At 44.6% G+C, this 16,289-nt stretch overlaps 1 protein-coding gene across 3 annotated transcripts in view; it reads right to left on the bottom strand.

Annotated features, from left to right (window-relative positions):
• Window positions 1-16,289, bottom strand: part of LOC125402757 (solute carrier family 22 member 21) — a 36,074-nt gene that overhangs the window by 13,051 nt on the left and 6,734 nt on the right. For 2 of the 3 annotated variants that reach the window (XM_087910631.1, XM_087910632.1), the window contains exon 2: window positions 8,736-8,839. In XM_087910631.1, the coding sequence (XP_087766757.1) occupies window positions 8,736-8,839 (104 nt within the window). Of the gene's footprint in view, window positions 1-768; window positions 996-8,735; window positions 8,840-16,289 lie in introns of those variants that run through there. The other variant, XM_087910633.1, reaches the window with a different exon arrangement.

The following is a 16,289-nucleotide window of genomic DNA, read 5'->3' as shown; positions in this document are numbered from 1 at the left end:
GCTGTCTGCTCTCTTTACATATCTTCTTTACAACAAGAATCTCAGTTTGGAGGTTTTCTTTGGTGTGTGTGGCGTGTGTGTATACGTGTTCTCCTGTGTACATGTATTTATGCATGTAGAAACTAGAGTTCAATCTCAGTGTCATTATTCAGAAGCTGCCCACATCATTTTTTTTTCTTGATTTTGAATTTTTATTGAATAAAATGATCAAACAAACCAGGTGTGGTGGTGCACACCTTTAATCCTGGAACTTTGGAAGCAGAGGCAGGTGGATCTCTGTGAGTGTACGTAGCAAGTTTTAGTCTGGCCTTTATAGTGAGATACTGAAGGAAGATGAGAGAAAAGAAGAAAGAAAGAAAGGCAGGAAGGAAGGCAGGAAGGAAGGAAGGCAGGAAGGAAGAAAGGAAGGAAGACAGGAAGGAAAAAAGGAAGGAAGACAGGAAGGGAGGCAGGAAGGAAGAAAGGAAGGAAGGAAGGAAGGAAGAAAGGAAGGAAGGCAGGAAGGAAGAAAGGAAGGAAGACAGGAAGGAAGGCAGGAAGGAAGACAGGAAGGAAGGAAGAAAGGAAGGAAGACAGGAAGGAAGGCAGGAAGGAAGAAAGGAAGAAAAGAAGGACCACATCATTTTTTAAAACCTATTTCTTTATTGATTCTCTGGGAATTTCACATCACGCACCCCAACCCACCCATCTCCCAGTCCCTCCACATCCCTCCCTCACCCCTGCAGCATACCCTCCAAATTACTTAAAACAAAAACAAACAAAACTCACCTCACTCCTCCATCTTTCTAATATCTCTTCATTCATTCTACTGGTATCAGGAATTGTGGTGCTTCATGCAGTATGTCCAATCAGCCCCACCCGCAAAATGTTCATTGCAATGAGCCACTGGTTTGGTTCAAGGCCTCTGGTACAGCGTCATCACTGCACTTTTGCTGAAACTCCTCTCAGACAGCCTGCTGTTGCCCTGCAGTTATCGCTGCAGCACCAGTCCCGTCCTGCACTCCAGCATGTCAGAGATGGGGTAGACGTTAGTGTGGACCAACCCAAGGCTCAGGATGTGGGTCTGGGTGGTAGCTGAGCTGACCGATCAGGCGAGGGACAGAGCCAGCTCTCTTAGACCCCTACCATTGGGGCCATCTCTCCCTAGTGTGGGTGGACGGGAGCTCTTCCATAGGGGTGCAAGGCTAACTCTCCTGCTACAGAGTTCAGCAAGGGACAGAGCCAGCCATCCCAGGGCCAGTGAGGGACAGGCTTGGCTCAGTATGGCCCTTGGATTTCAACATACATGGTTCCTATGATCCTCTATGGTAACATGGGCCATGGACATCATCACAGATCCCTGCTGCAGCAGGAACATAGCCCCCAATTGCAGCTTAGGCCCTGATGTCACCATGGCCCTGATAGCAGCATGGCCACAGTAACAATAAGGCCCTTGGACACCAATATGGACTCAGGTGGCTGTCCAGATACCGGAATCTACACAGACCCCAGTGGTATCAGGAGTCACAGAACATCAACACAGACCCTGCTGTAGCAGGGCCACGGACTCAGACATGGTCACTGGCAGCAGCGGAGGTTCACCATGGCTCTATGTGGCAGCACAGGCTACTCAGATTGGCACGCCTCCTGAGCACTATGGCCCTTGGACACCAACATGGCCCAGACCCTTAGCATCTGCATGTCCTTTCATCATATCAGAAGCCACAAACATCAACACAGAGCCTGGATGCAGTAGGGCCATGGGCCCAGACATGACCCTCAGCTACAGCCTGGGCCTAGACATTACCCTGGTCCCCAGTGTCAGGCAAGTCACCAACATCAGTCGATTCATCACCACCTGCACTTCTTAAGAACTACCTCTTACCATAGCACAAGAATAATTCTGCTTCTCTTTCCCATTTCTCCACCATAGACTTGCTCATCATAATGGCAACTACCCACCTGGTGCTCAAGGCACTTGGTGAGTCTGTGGATGCCTTCAGGTACACCAGATTATGAGGACCCAGGCAGCCCCATGGGTGACTTTTGCTTGTCCAAGCCACATGGCATCAGGTGACCCTTGGATCTGTCCGCCTCATTTTAAGACAGGGTTTCTCACTGGCATCTAGAACTCACCCATTAGCTTAGGGTGGCTGGAAAATAGGCTCCAGGGAGCCTCCTGCTTTTCCATCCCTGGGATTATAAAGCAAAGTCACCCAGCTGTTTACATGGAAGTGGTTCTTCTATAACCTTATTCAATGAACGCTTTTTTGCGATTTTTGTTTTGAATAATGTGTACATATATGTTTGTGGGGTAGGGGTACATACATGTGTCAGTACAGGTGCTTATAGAGACCTGAAAGTGAGATTTCCCACAGCTGGAGCTGGAGCTGGAGCCAGCTGGGAGCCGCCTAATGTGGGAACTGTGAATGGAACTCTGGGCCTCTGCAAAAGCAGTGAGCACTCACTGCTGAGTGAGTCTCCAGGCCTGGAAGTGGTTACTCACGGGTGCTAACTTGGGTGGGGCAGACACTGGATGGGCTTCTGAGGCACAAAGTTCTACCGCTTGACTTGCTGGTAGTTGTCAGACAACCTCCATTGTGTTTGAATTGTGACAATGACAGAATCTAAAGTAATTTGGCTTCCAGAACTAAAGTAAACTTGTTTTTCTAGGTTCTCACCCTCCCCATCCTTAAAGACTCCTCCAGTTATGACCCTTCAATGGAGATGTTTATTCATCACCTGCATTCTTGAACTTATAACTCCCTGATTACTCCCAGCAACAGCCAACCATGGACTAAAAGGGAAACTTTTCAATCTCCCTCCCAGACCCCCTGCTATGAAAAGTGTAGAAGAGACCACCACTATGCATGCGGGCCTGAACTCTTCCTGTCATGCTGCTGTCCGCCTATCTATTAATAACTACTTTAATAAATCTCCCACTCCAAAAGAACAATCCACCTCAATTCCTTCCCACCTTTGAACTACAAGTGCAAAACCTTTTGGTTTACTTCCTGGAATAATTCATCAAACCACACAATTATTCTATGATACTTTCTGTATCTGTATTTACTTTAAAGAAACAAATGTGCTAAAGTGGGTTCCAAAACAGGAAGGAACAAGTCAATCTGGGGAAAGCAGAAGATTCTGTTTGAGTCTGGTCTGAGCTGGCTCATACCATGTGCACTCAATGAATGCTTACTTTCTTATATTAGGACTGGGAATATTTCTGCTTTAAAAGAATGCCACCTCTGCCCTCAAGAGGCTACTGTCTGATTGGTGAGACAATATCAATCACACTTTAATCAACCATGCTACCAGGCACACCATTACACACTGAGACAAGGGCATAAAAGGAATGACTCCCCAGGTTCCCGGAGACACAAAAGACTCTAAGGGCAGGGACTGGGCATTCTGAGATGATCTCCCTGACAATGGGGCACTGGCGAGGTCCAAAGAAAAAGAAACTGCTGGTAGAGGGGGAGCATTCAGCCTAGAATGCGAGACCATCATTAATCCTATGACACACTTTCCATTTCCTAACTTTCTTCGGTGCTGTGAAGGAAGTCCAGGAATTGAGGTAGTGGAAACTGCCACCATGAGCCATTTGTGTGGCCAGGAAAAAGCACTAAGAGGAGAGAGGAACCAGATTATGAGCATACACACTATGGCTGGGGAGTGTGTGTGTGTGTGTGTGTGTGTGTGTGTGTGTGATGAACACAGGACTTGAGTGGCAAGCATTAACTGCCCAACAGAAGCTTTTGGAGGAAGAAGGGAGCTCAAAATACAAAAGGCATTCTGGCTATTAGACAGTGAAGAAGGAAACTCCCATTTGTGCATTGTTCTGTAAGGAGGGCATGCCACAAGTACAAGGCAGACAGTGCAAACTCTACCCCTTTCCTTCCGAAGGCTGCTCAGGATGAGAGAGACCTAGGGAACCCTCTCATGCCACTACTCTTTGGCAGCTGGAGGTTGTGAAGAAAAGAAACTTGCTTTTGGTTTTTTTTTTTTGGGGGGGGGTTTGAGACAGGATTTCTCTTTGGCTTTGAAGCTTGTCCTGGAACTAGCTCTTGTACTCTTGTAGTAGACCAGGCTGGCCTCGAACTCACAGAGATCCGCCTGCCTCTGCCTCCCAGGTGTTGGGCTTTTTTTTTTTTTTTAAAAAAAAACCAAGTATTATCATATAGCTCAGGTAACCCTCAAAGTCTATCTTCCTGCTTAGGCTCTAGGGCCTGGATTATAGGCATGCATAACCATACTTAGACCAGAAAACCTCATTTTGAACTTTATTTTTAATTTGTTATATTTCTGGACGGGGTGGTGGCAGGGTACATGCGGTAGTCCGAGAACAATTGGTTGGAGTTGGTTCTCTCCTTCTACCACATGGGTCCCTATGACAGAAATCAGGTGGCTGAGCTTGGCAAGTACCATTACCCAGAGCCATCTCTCCCACCCACAGACCTCACTTTTAAAGGCTGTCAACAAAATGGCAAATATACATATTGACAAAACCAGGAACTATTAATCTACTTTTTCCTAGTGCTGAACCTCTCATAATACAGAAAGATAGCCTGATAATGTCACATAAAAGGCATGACAATGGGCCAGGCAGGGATGGTACATGCCTTCAATTTCAGGCAGTCAGATTTCTGTGTTCGAGGCTAGCCATCTATGGAGTGAATTTCAAGACAGCTAGGGCTACACAGAGAAACTCTATCTCAGGGAGGGGGGAAGGCATGACAATATAAAATTATTTTAATTTCATTTTAATTTCGACTTATTAATACGCCAGGAAAAAAGCTCAACATTTCTCCCATATTAAAAAGTTACTGCTGCTCCTCTGAACACCAACTGAGGCCATAATCTGGTTTGATTGTCAGCCTGGTACTCAGAAGTAGTGAGGTACAGAGCCGTCCTCACAAGCCCCAGCACGTCTCTGGCTGTGCAACAGGCTATGGCAGTGCTGGGTGCTGCAGGCAAGGACGCAGGCAGAACCCAGCACTCAGTGCTTTCATTTACAGGCTGAGCATTTCCAGGGTGAGCAAGCTTGCTTAAGAGAGATTTCAGGTTTAAAAGCCAACACACACACACACACACACACACACACACACACTCAGAGAGGGGTGGGTGTCATGTATCCCAGGCTGGCCTGTAAGTCACTATGTAACTGAACATGACCTCAAACTCGTAATCCTACTGCCTCTGTCTTCTAAGTGCTGGGGTTACAGGGGTGCACTACCACACCTGGTTTATTCAGTGTGTAGATCAAACCTAGGGTTTCATGCATGCTAGCCAAACACTTCACCAACTGGGCTACATTCCTAGCTCCCTGCCTCAAAAATTTCAGAGAAGGTCTCCAACACATTCCATCTCCCTTCTGTAGGGAAGGTGATGCCTAGCATGCTCATGAATTTTGTTTCCATTGTTTCTTTGGGAGCAAACCCTTTAGTGTGGGACTTCCCCTTTCCTCAGGTGATCATAGTGTTCCATGCACATACACAGGTTTTTAAGATGGTTCATAAAGATCTATTTAACCAAGCAAACAACTGGAAGCTTGGGCACTTCCTCCTTGCTTTTGACATCAAATCAATTCCTTTGAGATTCAGTGGTCATTCTACCCTTAAATTCCTCGCTTCTACTTGAAGAACCTCTCAGCCTGCTCCTGCGCCTCCTCTGCAATTACACCTACAGGAACCTCTCACGGAGTGGCTATACATCTAACAACACATTGAATCTCTCCAATTAGGGGTCTTGTAATCACCCCAAATTCAATTCCTTCCTATTATATCCAATGCCTTCCCTGCAAATGTGGTTCTTTGTCTTAGCTATGAAGGCCAGAGCCTTTTCTGTCCGCACTCTCCACATGTGACAAGTCAGCAAGTCTTCCTGATTTCATCTCACCTCTCCAGCCTTGGTCCTATGCTCAGCCCCTATCATCATCTGCAAGAACCACTGAAAATATTTTAATTGATCCCTTTAAGTTCTCTCTTGTAAACTGGGTGTGGCAGTGCACGCCTTTAATCCCAGGACACAGGAGGCAGAGGCAGACAGATCTCTGTGAGCTCAAGGCTAGCCTGATCTACAAAGGGAGTTCCAGATAACCAGTGTTGTCCCACAGAGAAACCTTGTATTGAAAAAACAAAACACCAAAAACTAAAACGAAAGAGAAAGAAAGAGTGTGTGTGCATAAGAAAAAAGGTTTTTCTTATTTTCCTTCCATCAATACTAGACTGTCAAATTCTTTTTTAAAATGCATGTCTGATAGTCACAGTCAAGTTTTAAAAAAAGTAACAAAAAACTCTCAAGGCTTCTCACTGAACCCAAATGCCTCGTTGTGATCTAAGCTAAGCCCAGTTTGCCCATCTGCTCAGGCCTCTGCCTGCCTAATGGCCCTTTGTCTCCACGATACTCTCCAGACCTGAGCCACAGTGGACTTCTATTCCCCAGCCTTGGTCGAGACTTTAATGCATGGCTGTTCTCCTGACTGAAATCTCTTCATCTCTCCACCACTTGTGACACAAATTTCTACTCATCTTTCCACTCTCAGCTCATGCTTTGCTTCTCAGTAAAGCCTTCTTTGGCCCCGTCAGACACTCTCACAGTATCCTGGCCTCTGGTATTATTATTTCCCATTGCCAAGGAAAACACTCACTTCCTCAGTAAGTTGAATCCATCTATCTGCCTTGCCAATAGGCAAGTTCCAGGTGAGCAGAAGTCTTTAACAGTAGTCTAGAAAACCAAAGGATCAAGAATTTCTGGGCCTCAGTATAACCAGCTACTTGCCCCTATGTAACCTAACCACCATGTTTAACTTTCCCCTCTTATAGAACCGGAATAATAGTTCCTGCTTCAGAGGGTTGTAAGGTATGGTTACCTCTTTGGCATTTAGGGTTTGCTGTATGTAGAGCAGTGTTTGACACTCATTACATACTACATATTTGTTAAACCAATGAAAGCCATCAGTTGATGCTTGTTACTAGATTAAGAGAAACATCATTTTCCAGCAGGGAAATCCAGAGTCGGCAATCTATGGTCACAGCTTACTGACTTCTTTAGTTTTTAATTTTTCCTGTTTTTGTGAAATAGTGTTCCTCAGTGTAACAGCTGTCCTAGAAAACACTGCTGGTCTCAAACTCAGAGAACCACCTGTCTCTGCCTCCTCAAGTACTCAAGAAATGTGCACCACAACTGGCAGCATCCTGACCTCTTTAATGCACCTTGGTAGCTTTGAGTATTTTGTTTTTAATCACTTGGTGACTCCTGAAAATAAATCTAATGAAATATATACTTACGTAAATTTTCATTAGCTGAGTGTGGTGGTACATTCTTTTATTTCTAGCATCAGGAAGGTGGTGCAGGAGGACAGCCCCAAGTTTAATATCATCCTGGCCTACATAACAAGTACCAGGTCATGTAAGGCAAGAAAGACCTTATCTAAAGAAAAAAAAAAGGACCTACAAAAAGCATGAATTCAGTTGGATCTCTGGAAGTAAAAGTGTGATTCCACAGTTTTCTCCTGACCTCCAAATGCATGTTTTGGAATTCTGGTATACATACATCTCCTCCAATATATATACACAAATAATAAATAAAAATATATAAAACAACACACAAAGCCCCAAAATTTTGAGTAATGATGTGACGATGATCCATAGATAAAAATATGTAATCATATCACCTTGACTGTATGTGACAGAGCAATGCAGCTTTACTTCCCAGACAGAATAACATTCTGTCTCAGCCTGGACTTTTCTCTGAGCCGGATGCTGTAGCACCCTCTACTGGGTATAGAAGAATTCTATCGGAGCTACCATGGCCAAAGCTCTGGAGCAAGACTCTTTTCTGACCTCAGGAGTCTGTGATAGATCACAAAGCTCCAAGAAAGGGATATAGCATAATAGACCCTTCTGAGAACTTCACAAAAGCTACTGACCTTGTTCAAACAATAACTACAACTCCGCATATATAATCCCTAACCGTAGCATATAATTTTATGAGTTGTTACTTTTGGCTTCTGAGACAGGTTCTCATTGAGTAGACAAGATGGCCTTGAATTCTGGCTCCTGTGGTCTCAGGCACCTGAATACTGGGATTACAGGTGTGCACCACCACCTATTTCTTTAATTTCAAGTTTTTAAAAATTCTTTGAGCCATTGATGTAACTTAGATAAAAGCTTTAAATCTGTATAAATACCATGCTTGTAACAAATAACATTCATTATCCTGGTCATACAGTAAGTGTCATAACCACAGGCCACTTAGCTAAGGGACAATAGAGTTCTGCTCCTCACACCACTAACTGATCAGTGAGATCTCAATCTTCCTTACCTTGCTCTTACCTTGCTCAGGGAGAAAGAACCCTATCTTTAGAATACAGAGGTGGGCAGCATGGTATTGCCTAGTGCTCTACAATACAATAGCACATCCACACATGTACAGCGTCAACCTCTCTTTCCTTTTTTTCCTAAACGAGAGTGCTATAATCTCCCAGGGAAAGGAGGCCACACATATGTAGAAGTGAATCATGGCAAGGCAACTGGTCATTGGACCATGGGTACACATGGCTTAGCAAGCTCAGGTTTCTCTGTTCAACAAAAACTGGGAAATTATGTGAGGTTGTTGGCCCATTTGGAAGTTGTTGGAAGTCTATGCTACACATAGATGCTGCTGCTTCTGAAATTAATGGCCATGGTCTAAGAGAACACCATCAGTTGAAGGAAAGGTACATACTCCTGGATCAGTACCAGACACCTTACCTGTCTGAGAGCTGTCCCGAAATGAAGGAGCCTAAGAGCACACCCACGTAAAAGAAGGAGGTGGTGAGAGGGCCTTTCCAGTCATCGTTACACACCAGGTTCCACTGTAGGAAAAGCAAAGGGATGCATCCATCACTTCTTTTCTGAAATATAAGGCTTCTTGTTAAATGAACTGGAATACCCTGCATCCCTGAATGTTCTGAGTATATGTGCTCACTAACACAAGCAATGGCTCATCTGAGCAGCAATTCAGAGAAAGCAGGTGCCTCCCCCATCTTGTCTCTCATAAACTATTGTCTGCCTTCCACAGAGCCTGCTGCCTCCCCAGTACTCAGCAGAGGCTGGGAGAGTGCTGCTCTCACAAAGAATGTCTTCTAGGCTGGTGGCAGAGGAATAAGCAGCAGGGCCTCTCTGCTGTCCTGGTTCATGCAGTCACCTATACCTGGGTGTGGAGGGCACCCAGCTGGCTGCACATAAAGAACCTCCACTGCTGCCTCAGGCATACTACGAGCTCTCCACTTTGGAGTAAGACGTACTTTAGGATGAGTTAAGATGGGTGGTGATCCCCAACCCAGGGGATAATTGTGGATAGCTGATCTCCAAGTCAAAGAGCAAGCAGAGACCACCAGGAGTCAAGCATGCTGAGCATCAGGACCTAGATGCCCTCGCTCCTCCAGGTTCCACCTGTCTTGGTGGTGCTAACACCCAGATACTGGGTAGGTGGATAAATGTTCCTATCATGACCACCATCCATATGTGACTGCTAAAGTCACTAGGAGTGGTTGGGGTCATAAAGCTGAAGGAGTCAACGATGGTAGGCAGCATCTGAGCTTCTGTGAAGCTGTTTGTCATAGATTACATTATGGCTATTGTCACCCTTAAATATGATAAAATGTATTACTTCTGCTAAAACAAAGATGAAATGAGGGTAAGTTGCTGGAAGCTGTTTATCACCATGTTCATTGTGATGGTTTGGAACTGATAAATCCATGCTAGACAAGAAATCCATTCAGAGGGTTGTGATGAAGCTGAGTTGGTAGAGTGATTGCCTAGCATACATGAAACCCTGATTCAATCTTTAGTACTGCACAAAGCATGTATGGTAATTCATACATGTATAATTCCAGCTCTTGGGAAGAAGAATCAGAATGTCAACGTTCAAGGTTGTTAATATCAAGGTTAATCTGGGTTACACCAGATCATGTCTTTTGTATAAAAAAAAGGGAGGAAGATGTGGAGGAGGAAAGGTAAAAAAGGAAAAGAATGTACCATATTTTCTTTATCCATTCTTCAGTTGTTTCCAGGCTCTGGCTATGACAAATAAAACTGCTATGAACACAGCTGAGCAAAGTCCTTGTGATATGAGTGTTCCCTAAGCAATTTTGGATGGGTTTCTTGAACTTGCCTTCCCCTGTAATCAGATTGATGACTATCTTAATGGTTGTGGAGCCTGAAGGAAACAGATGCAGAGATTCACAGTGAAGCACTGGGCTGAGCTCCCAAAATCCAGTCGAAGAGAGGGAGGAACAATAATATGAGCAAAGGATTTAAGACCATGATAGGGATACACACAGGAACAGCTTACCTGAGCTAGTGAGAGCTCACTGATTCTGGACTGACAGCAGGCTCAAACTAGGCCCTCTGAATGTGGGTGACAATTGTATGGCTGGGGCAGTCTGTAAGGCTACTGGCAGTGGGATCAAGATTTAGCACCAGTGCTTGAATTGATTTTTGGAGCCCATTTTCTTTGGAGGGATACCTTGCTCAGTCTAGATATAGTGGGGGAGGGTCTTGGTCCTGCATCAAAGCCATGTGCCAGACTTTGTTGACTCCCCATGGGAAGCCTATCTTCTCTGAGGAGTGAATGAGGGATGGGGTGGAGGGGAAGGTGGGCGAGCAGGAGGAGGGGAGGTGGTAGAAACTGGGATTGGTATGTAAAATGAGAAAAGATTGTTTTAAAAAAATAAATTTAAATTTAAAAAAAGGAAAAGAAAATGTACACAGGATTCTACAACTGAGTTCTAGAGCTGTGGACCTCAATCAGTCTCCCAAACACACTTTTGAGGCTGGATAGCATATAAAAGCAGGTCAAACTCATCTACAGGCAGGCATGGCAGAATCTTTCAGGCTTTCACTCCCGCTGCTTGATTTATCCTGTCCTTAGTCTGGGTAAGAGGTGAACTCAATGAAATAACTACGCTGTCACTCACCACTGACAGTGTTGGGAGCATAGCATGAAGGTCCTTGTACCCACAGATCACCAGACAAACCAGGAATGTTAAGCACACAGGATTGTTTTTCCAATAAGAAAGATGAAAACCTCTTCTTCCATCCAGAAAGCTGAGACTTGCAAGTGGTTAATTGTTTGGTAATCTGTGTTATCTCTCTGGCCAGGCCATAAGCCATATCAAGCTCCTACAACTAGGACTGGAGGTGGCTAGTAATCTAAATGATCCTAATTGCCAGAGGCTCCCCTAAGCTTCTACAACTAGGACTTGAGATGGCTAATAGCTCAAATGACCTCTATGCTATCTATATGACAGACTAGGCCAGAACCTTAGACCTTTAAACTAGTACAAGCAGCCTATCTCTAGAACCCATCTTCTTGGATGAAATGACTCGTACCCTGAGCTGCATTTCAACGTAATTGTTCTTCTTTGTACAATGGGAATAGTATTACAGCAGGAAACTTTTCCCTCCAAATTGTACTAGGCTTAAATAAATATATTGGGAATAAACCACCTGTTATTAGATTCTTCAAAGTCTGATCCAGTTTGATGAAGTCAATTTGAACTGAGTTTTCATTCTTATCTCTTCACAGGGTTTTCTTCCCTACCTGGACACCTACAGGGACTCCCACTGACAGTTCCTGATAACTCTCAGGGCCTGGCTTACATTAATATTTGTCTCCTACTGGCTATAGGGAGCCTGTGAATAGTTAGCTAAGGACAAGAGTTCTCAAAAGCACAGACTGAGTCCCACCTATTCATTCACCTGCCAACCTTTATATCCAATACAGTAGGCATTTGGACTTGGCCTGAATTCTTGTTGGAGGGGTGGGATCATAGTCAAAGTTACACATTCCAGCTTGATGAGCTCACACACGAACCTAGTATTTCTGTACTCATCTGGCTACTCAGCTATAACTAAGGCACCCGAAGGCTAGGCCATCAATGCTTCTTCTACTTGGTAGGTGGCTCTGTAGTACTGGCCATGCATCAAGCTTCATAGATGGAGAACTGGAAGAGGGGACCCAAACTTGGAGAATTGAGAACAGCTATGACCAGGGTCCACACTTCTTTCTAGTCAGAAATGTGTCTCTCTAGTAGTAGTGGGCTCAAGGGTATATTAACATAGGTGCTAGCACTCTCCAAACTGTCCACTTAGATTGACTCTTTATCTCATTTATGTCTCAATCACCAGAGAATTTTTTTCCCAGAGAACCCCATGCCCTCTTTTGGCACTTCATGCATGTGGTACTTCAAACACATGCATGCAAAACACTCACAAAGATAAATCTTTAAGAAAAAAAAACAACTGTTCAGATTTTTTAAAAGAAGAAGAATCACATCTTTTACTTTTATTTTTATTATTTATTATTATTATGTAATGCATATGTAGTATATGTGTATGCATGTCTGTACAGGCCTTTATACATACATACATGGAAACTAGAGGAGTAAGTTGGGTGTCCTGCTTTATTCCTTTGAGATGGGATCTCTCACTAAAGAGCATAGCTATGCTTGACTCCCTCCACACTTTCGCTTTCTGAGACAGGGCTTGGCTGTGGTCTCAAACTCTGAGAGTCACCGCCTCTGCCTCTTGGAGTGCTGATACTAAAGGTGTGCCCCACCACACACAGCTTTCTATTTTTCTTTTTAAAAATGAATTAAAAAATTGTGTATGACTTTTTAAACTTTGTGTTTATGTGAGTGTATATCACACGTGTATACTTGCCTGTGTAGACCAGAAGGTATTGGATCCTCTGGAGCCAGAATCAAAGGTGGTTGTGAATTGCCCATGGGTGTTAGAGACAGAACTCAGGTCCTCTGGATGAGCACAAAATGCTATTGAACACTTAGACATCTCATAAGCCCCACATTCCTTTCCTGGTGTGGGACAATTGTCTGAATTCTGTCAATTATATTTTAAATAAACATTGATTGGCCAGTAGCGAGGCAGGAAGTATAGGCGGGTCAATGAAAACAGGAGAATTGGGAAGAAGGAAGTCCTAATGTACAGTCCTGGCCCAGCCATGGAACAAGCAAAATGTGACTGCCCCGCTGAATAAGGCACCGAGTTACGTAGCTAACACAGACAAGAATAATGGGCTAATATAAGTTATAAAGGTTAATAAGAAGCCTGAGCTAATGGGCCAATCAGTTTATAACTAATGTAGAACTCTGTGTGATTTCTTTGGGGCTTAACGACTGTAGGAACCGGGCAGGACAGAAACCTCAGAAAATACTTTCCTTTCTTTCTTCCTCCCTCCCTCCCTTCCTTTTTCTTAGGGCATACTTACCCTGAGTCACCTCTCAGCCCAAAGAAGCACATCTCTACCTCATAAATAATGAGCCATTCCTTTCAAAAATGGGAAGAAAGAGGTGGGAGAAAAAGAGAGGAAGAGAGGGATGAAGGGAGGGAGAAAGAGAGGATACAATCTTCTGGGACTAAATATTCTTGAACCCATGAACCAGCAGGAAAAGAAAACTGATAGGATCTATGTCCAAGAGACACAAGTCTCCCTGAGATGTACCTAGTGTGTCTGCATCAGTGAGCAAGCACACTAGCAGGTCTCACTTCCTACTTTCCCTAAAACATTGTGTTTTGTCCCCCATACAATTAATGGTGAATCTTATTACAATTAACGGTGAGAGTTTATAGTCCCAACAATCAGGAATCTGAAGCAGGAAGATCACTTGTGGTCAGCCTAGTCAACTTAGCAAGAATCAATTTCACAAAATAAAATTGAAGAAAAAATAATAGAGGATCCTTGCTTCAGGGCTTTCAGGAAAGAGAAGTAGTACGTGCTCTAACAACCTCTGTCATGCCCACCGTGCCCTGAACAGAGCAATGACCTGGGAACTAAACGATACATGGCTGAGTGGCTCAATGGATAAAAGGGCCACTGCCCTTCAACACTATCATTTCCTTTACGGTGTTGGGCACATCTGCGCAGAGTCCAGATGAACTCCAGACTTTCATCTGTAGGATGAATTCTTTCCTTTGCTCTATGACTCCTGACTGTGTCACTATCGAACCCTGACCCAGAGTGCTGGTTCTCAGTAAGAGAGGGCTCAGTGTGACTGCTCCCATCAGCTGTGTCTACTATGGCTGTGCGTGCACAAGGAGTTAGGGCCAGCAAGTGGCTTTGGTTTGCCATTTAGCTACCAAGGCAAAGATGAGTGTCTGTGAATCTCAGAAGTGGTCAGGGCGCGGACGAGGGGGTGGCTAACACAGGTAAGCAGTAAGGTCCTGGCTCCAGGGTTCTTTGGTCTCTATTTTTCAGACTCATGTCAAACCCACCAACTAGGGTGCTAAGAGTTTTCATCCAGTGGGCTGTGGATAACAGTGGGAAGAATTCCCATTTTCCAAGACGACCTAGGCAAGAGGCAAGACTGATGGAAAATCTAGTCTGGAACACCAGAGAGCACCAGAGAACAAGTTGGAGTCCTGCTGATGCTTTGACAAGATACTCATGGAAAGCAGAGACGGGTATAGTGTAGGACAATGCAGAGCCATGCCAGACTTCAGCTGAAGGAGCCCGAACTCATAGGCACCAGAAAGCCATACAGAAATGTTTCTGCCTGCAGGCTTGGCAGCGTTTCCGTGAAACCACAGAGCAGGTGGCACAGCAATGTAAAAAACAGGCAGGTTCTCAGAAGAAGGGGTAGTCCTGGATCAGAAGCACAGCATGGTGGGTAGGAGTTGCCAGGTGCCCCAGAGATGAGCAAGAGGCAGGAAGAGGGGCCAGCCTACAAGCATGTACCTCACCAAGCTTTCCTGAAACGTGGGCTCACAATGCTCTCTGACCTCATAGAAAGGATCTCTTTCTTTTGGTCAACCCCACTGCCTGGTTTTCAATACACACAGTGCCAAGTGGGGGAGGAGGGGAGAATCACATTTCCCTGAAAACATTCCAGTCAATCTTGTGGCTCCTCAAGCTTATCTTTTGTCTATCAGTTAGTTCTTAAGCATTCTAAAAAGTCTCATAAATTATTCACCCAATCGTCCAATAAAGATGCTTCAATAAAAAATCTTCCTCATCCAGTATCCTGTCAAGATTCAGGGAGAAACAGAAATCTAATCTATTACAAAGTTTAGTATTTCATGCATATAATTTAACTCAAAGGTGAAAGAAGGAAGAGAAGGAAGAGAAGAAGAAGGAGGAAGAAGAGGAGGAGGAGGAAGAGAAGACAAAAGAGGAGGAAGAAAAGGAGGAAGAGGAAGAGGAGGAGGAGGAAGAGGAGAATGAGAAAGAGAAGGAGAAGGAAGAAGAGAAGAAGGAAAAGGAGGAAGAGAAGAATAAAGAGGAGAAAAGAAGGAGGAGGAGGAGAAGAAGAAGAAGGAGATGGAGAAAGAGAAGAATGATGAGGAGGAAGAGAAGAAGGAGGAGAGTAAGGGAAGAAGGAGGAAGAGAAGGAGGAGGAGGAGGAGAATAATTATTCAATACTAGTGTACTTAAAAGACCTCTACTTGGATTTGGGATAGAGGGCAGGCTTAGAGACATTTAGCAGGCAGGGGACCGAATAGCTGCTGTGGTCAGCAGGCTAGGTGTGAGTTGAAAGAGATCAGGTCTTGGAAAAAGTCATCAGAATGATAATACAGCAGCTTTCAACAGCAGTTGCTCATCTAAGACGAAAAGCCTTGAACTTCAAGTCAGGCATTCCAGTATTCCCAAACAGAAGGGCTAAGTAAAGTATTAAACTCGCCTCCTGCAAAGACTGCTGACCTGTAAGTAGGTGAAAGGGCATACAGCTCTTACGAAACTGCTAAGACAGCTCAATAACATCCAGATCCATTGGGAAAAAAAAAGACACGATGACATTGGCAGCAGCGGTAGGTCAAAAGGATCTGGACTTTTGCTGCTTAGTTTTCCTCTGGGGAGCTCACCAGTACTGTGTCCACCCTAGGCAGCAAGCAGCATGACAGTGAGTGAGGGCAAGTGACACAGGGCAAGCCCAGTACCCTCAAGGTCAGGTAAAAGTTCAAGAGATGTCAGTAAGTCCCTTCAGATTTCAACTGCCCCATCTCTGGGCAGCCAGAAACAGATCTGAGGAACGGGTGTCACCCAATAGCCTCTGTCGGAGTCTCACTTGCTTCCAAGTACTGTGAATTTGGAGACCAGGATGATGTGGAGCAACTGAGAATCTCTTCTCTGTGGACTCATAGATCAAAAGCACTAACCAACTTGGTCAGTACTGGCTTTTTGTTTTGCTTTTGCTTTGTGTAGTCCTAGATGTCCTGGGACTCACTGTGTAGACCAGGCTGGCCCGGAACTCACGGAGATCAGCCTGCCTCTGCCTCCCGAGTGCTGGGATTAAAGCACGGCCT

Source organism: Myodes glareolus, chromosome 9, assembly GCF_982192425.1.
Source record: "Myodes glareolus chromosome 9, mMyoGla1.1, whole genome shotgun sequence".
Taxonomy (NCBI): domain Eukaryota; kingdom Metazoa; phylum Chordata; class Mammalia; order Rodentia; family Cricetidae; genus Myodes; species Myodes glareolus.
The sequence above is the reverse complement of the archived record's forward strand: the minus strand, read 5'-3'. Positions and strand labels throughout refer to the sequence as shown.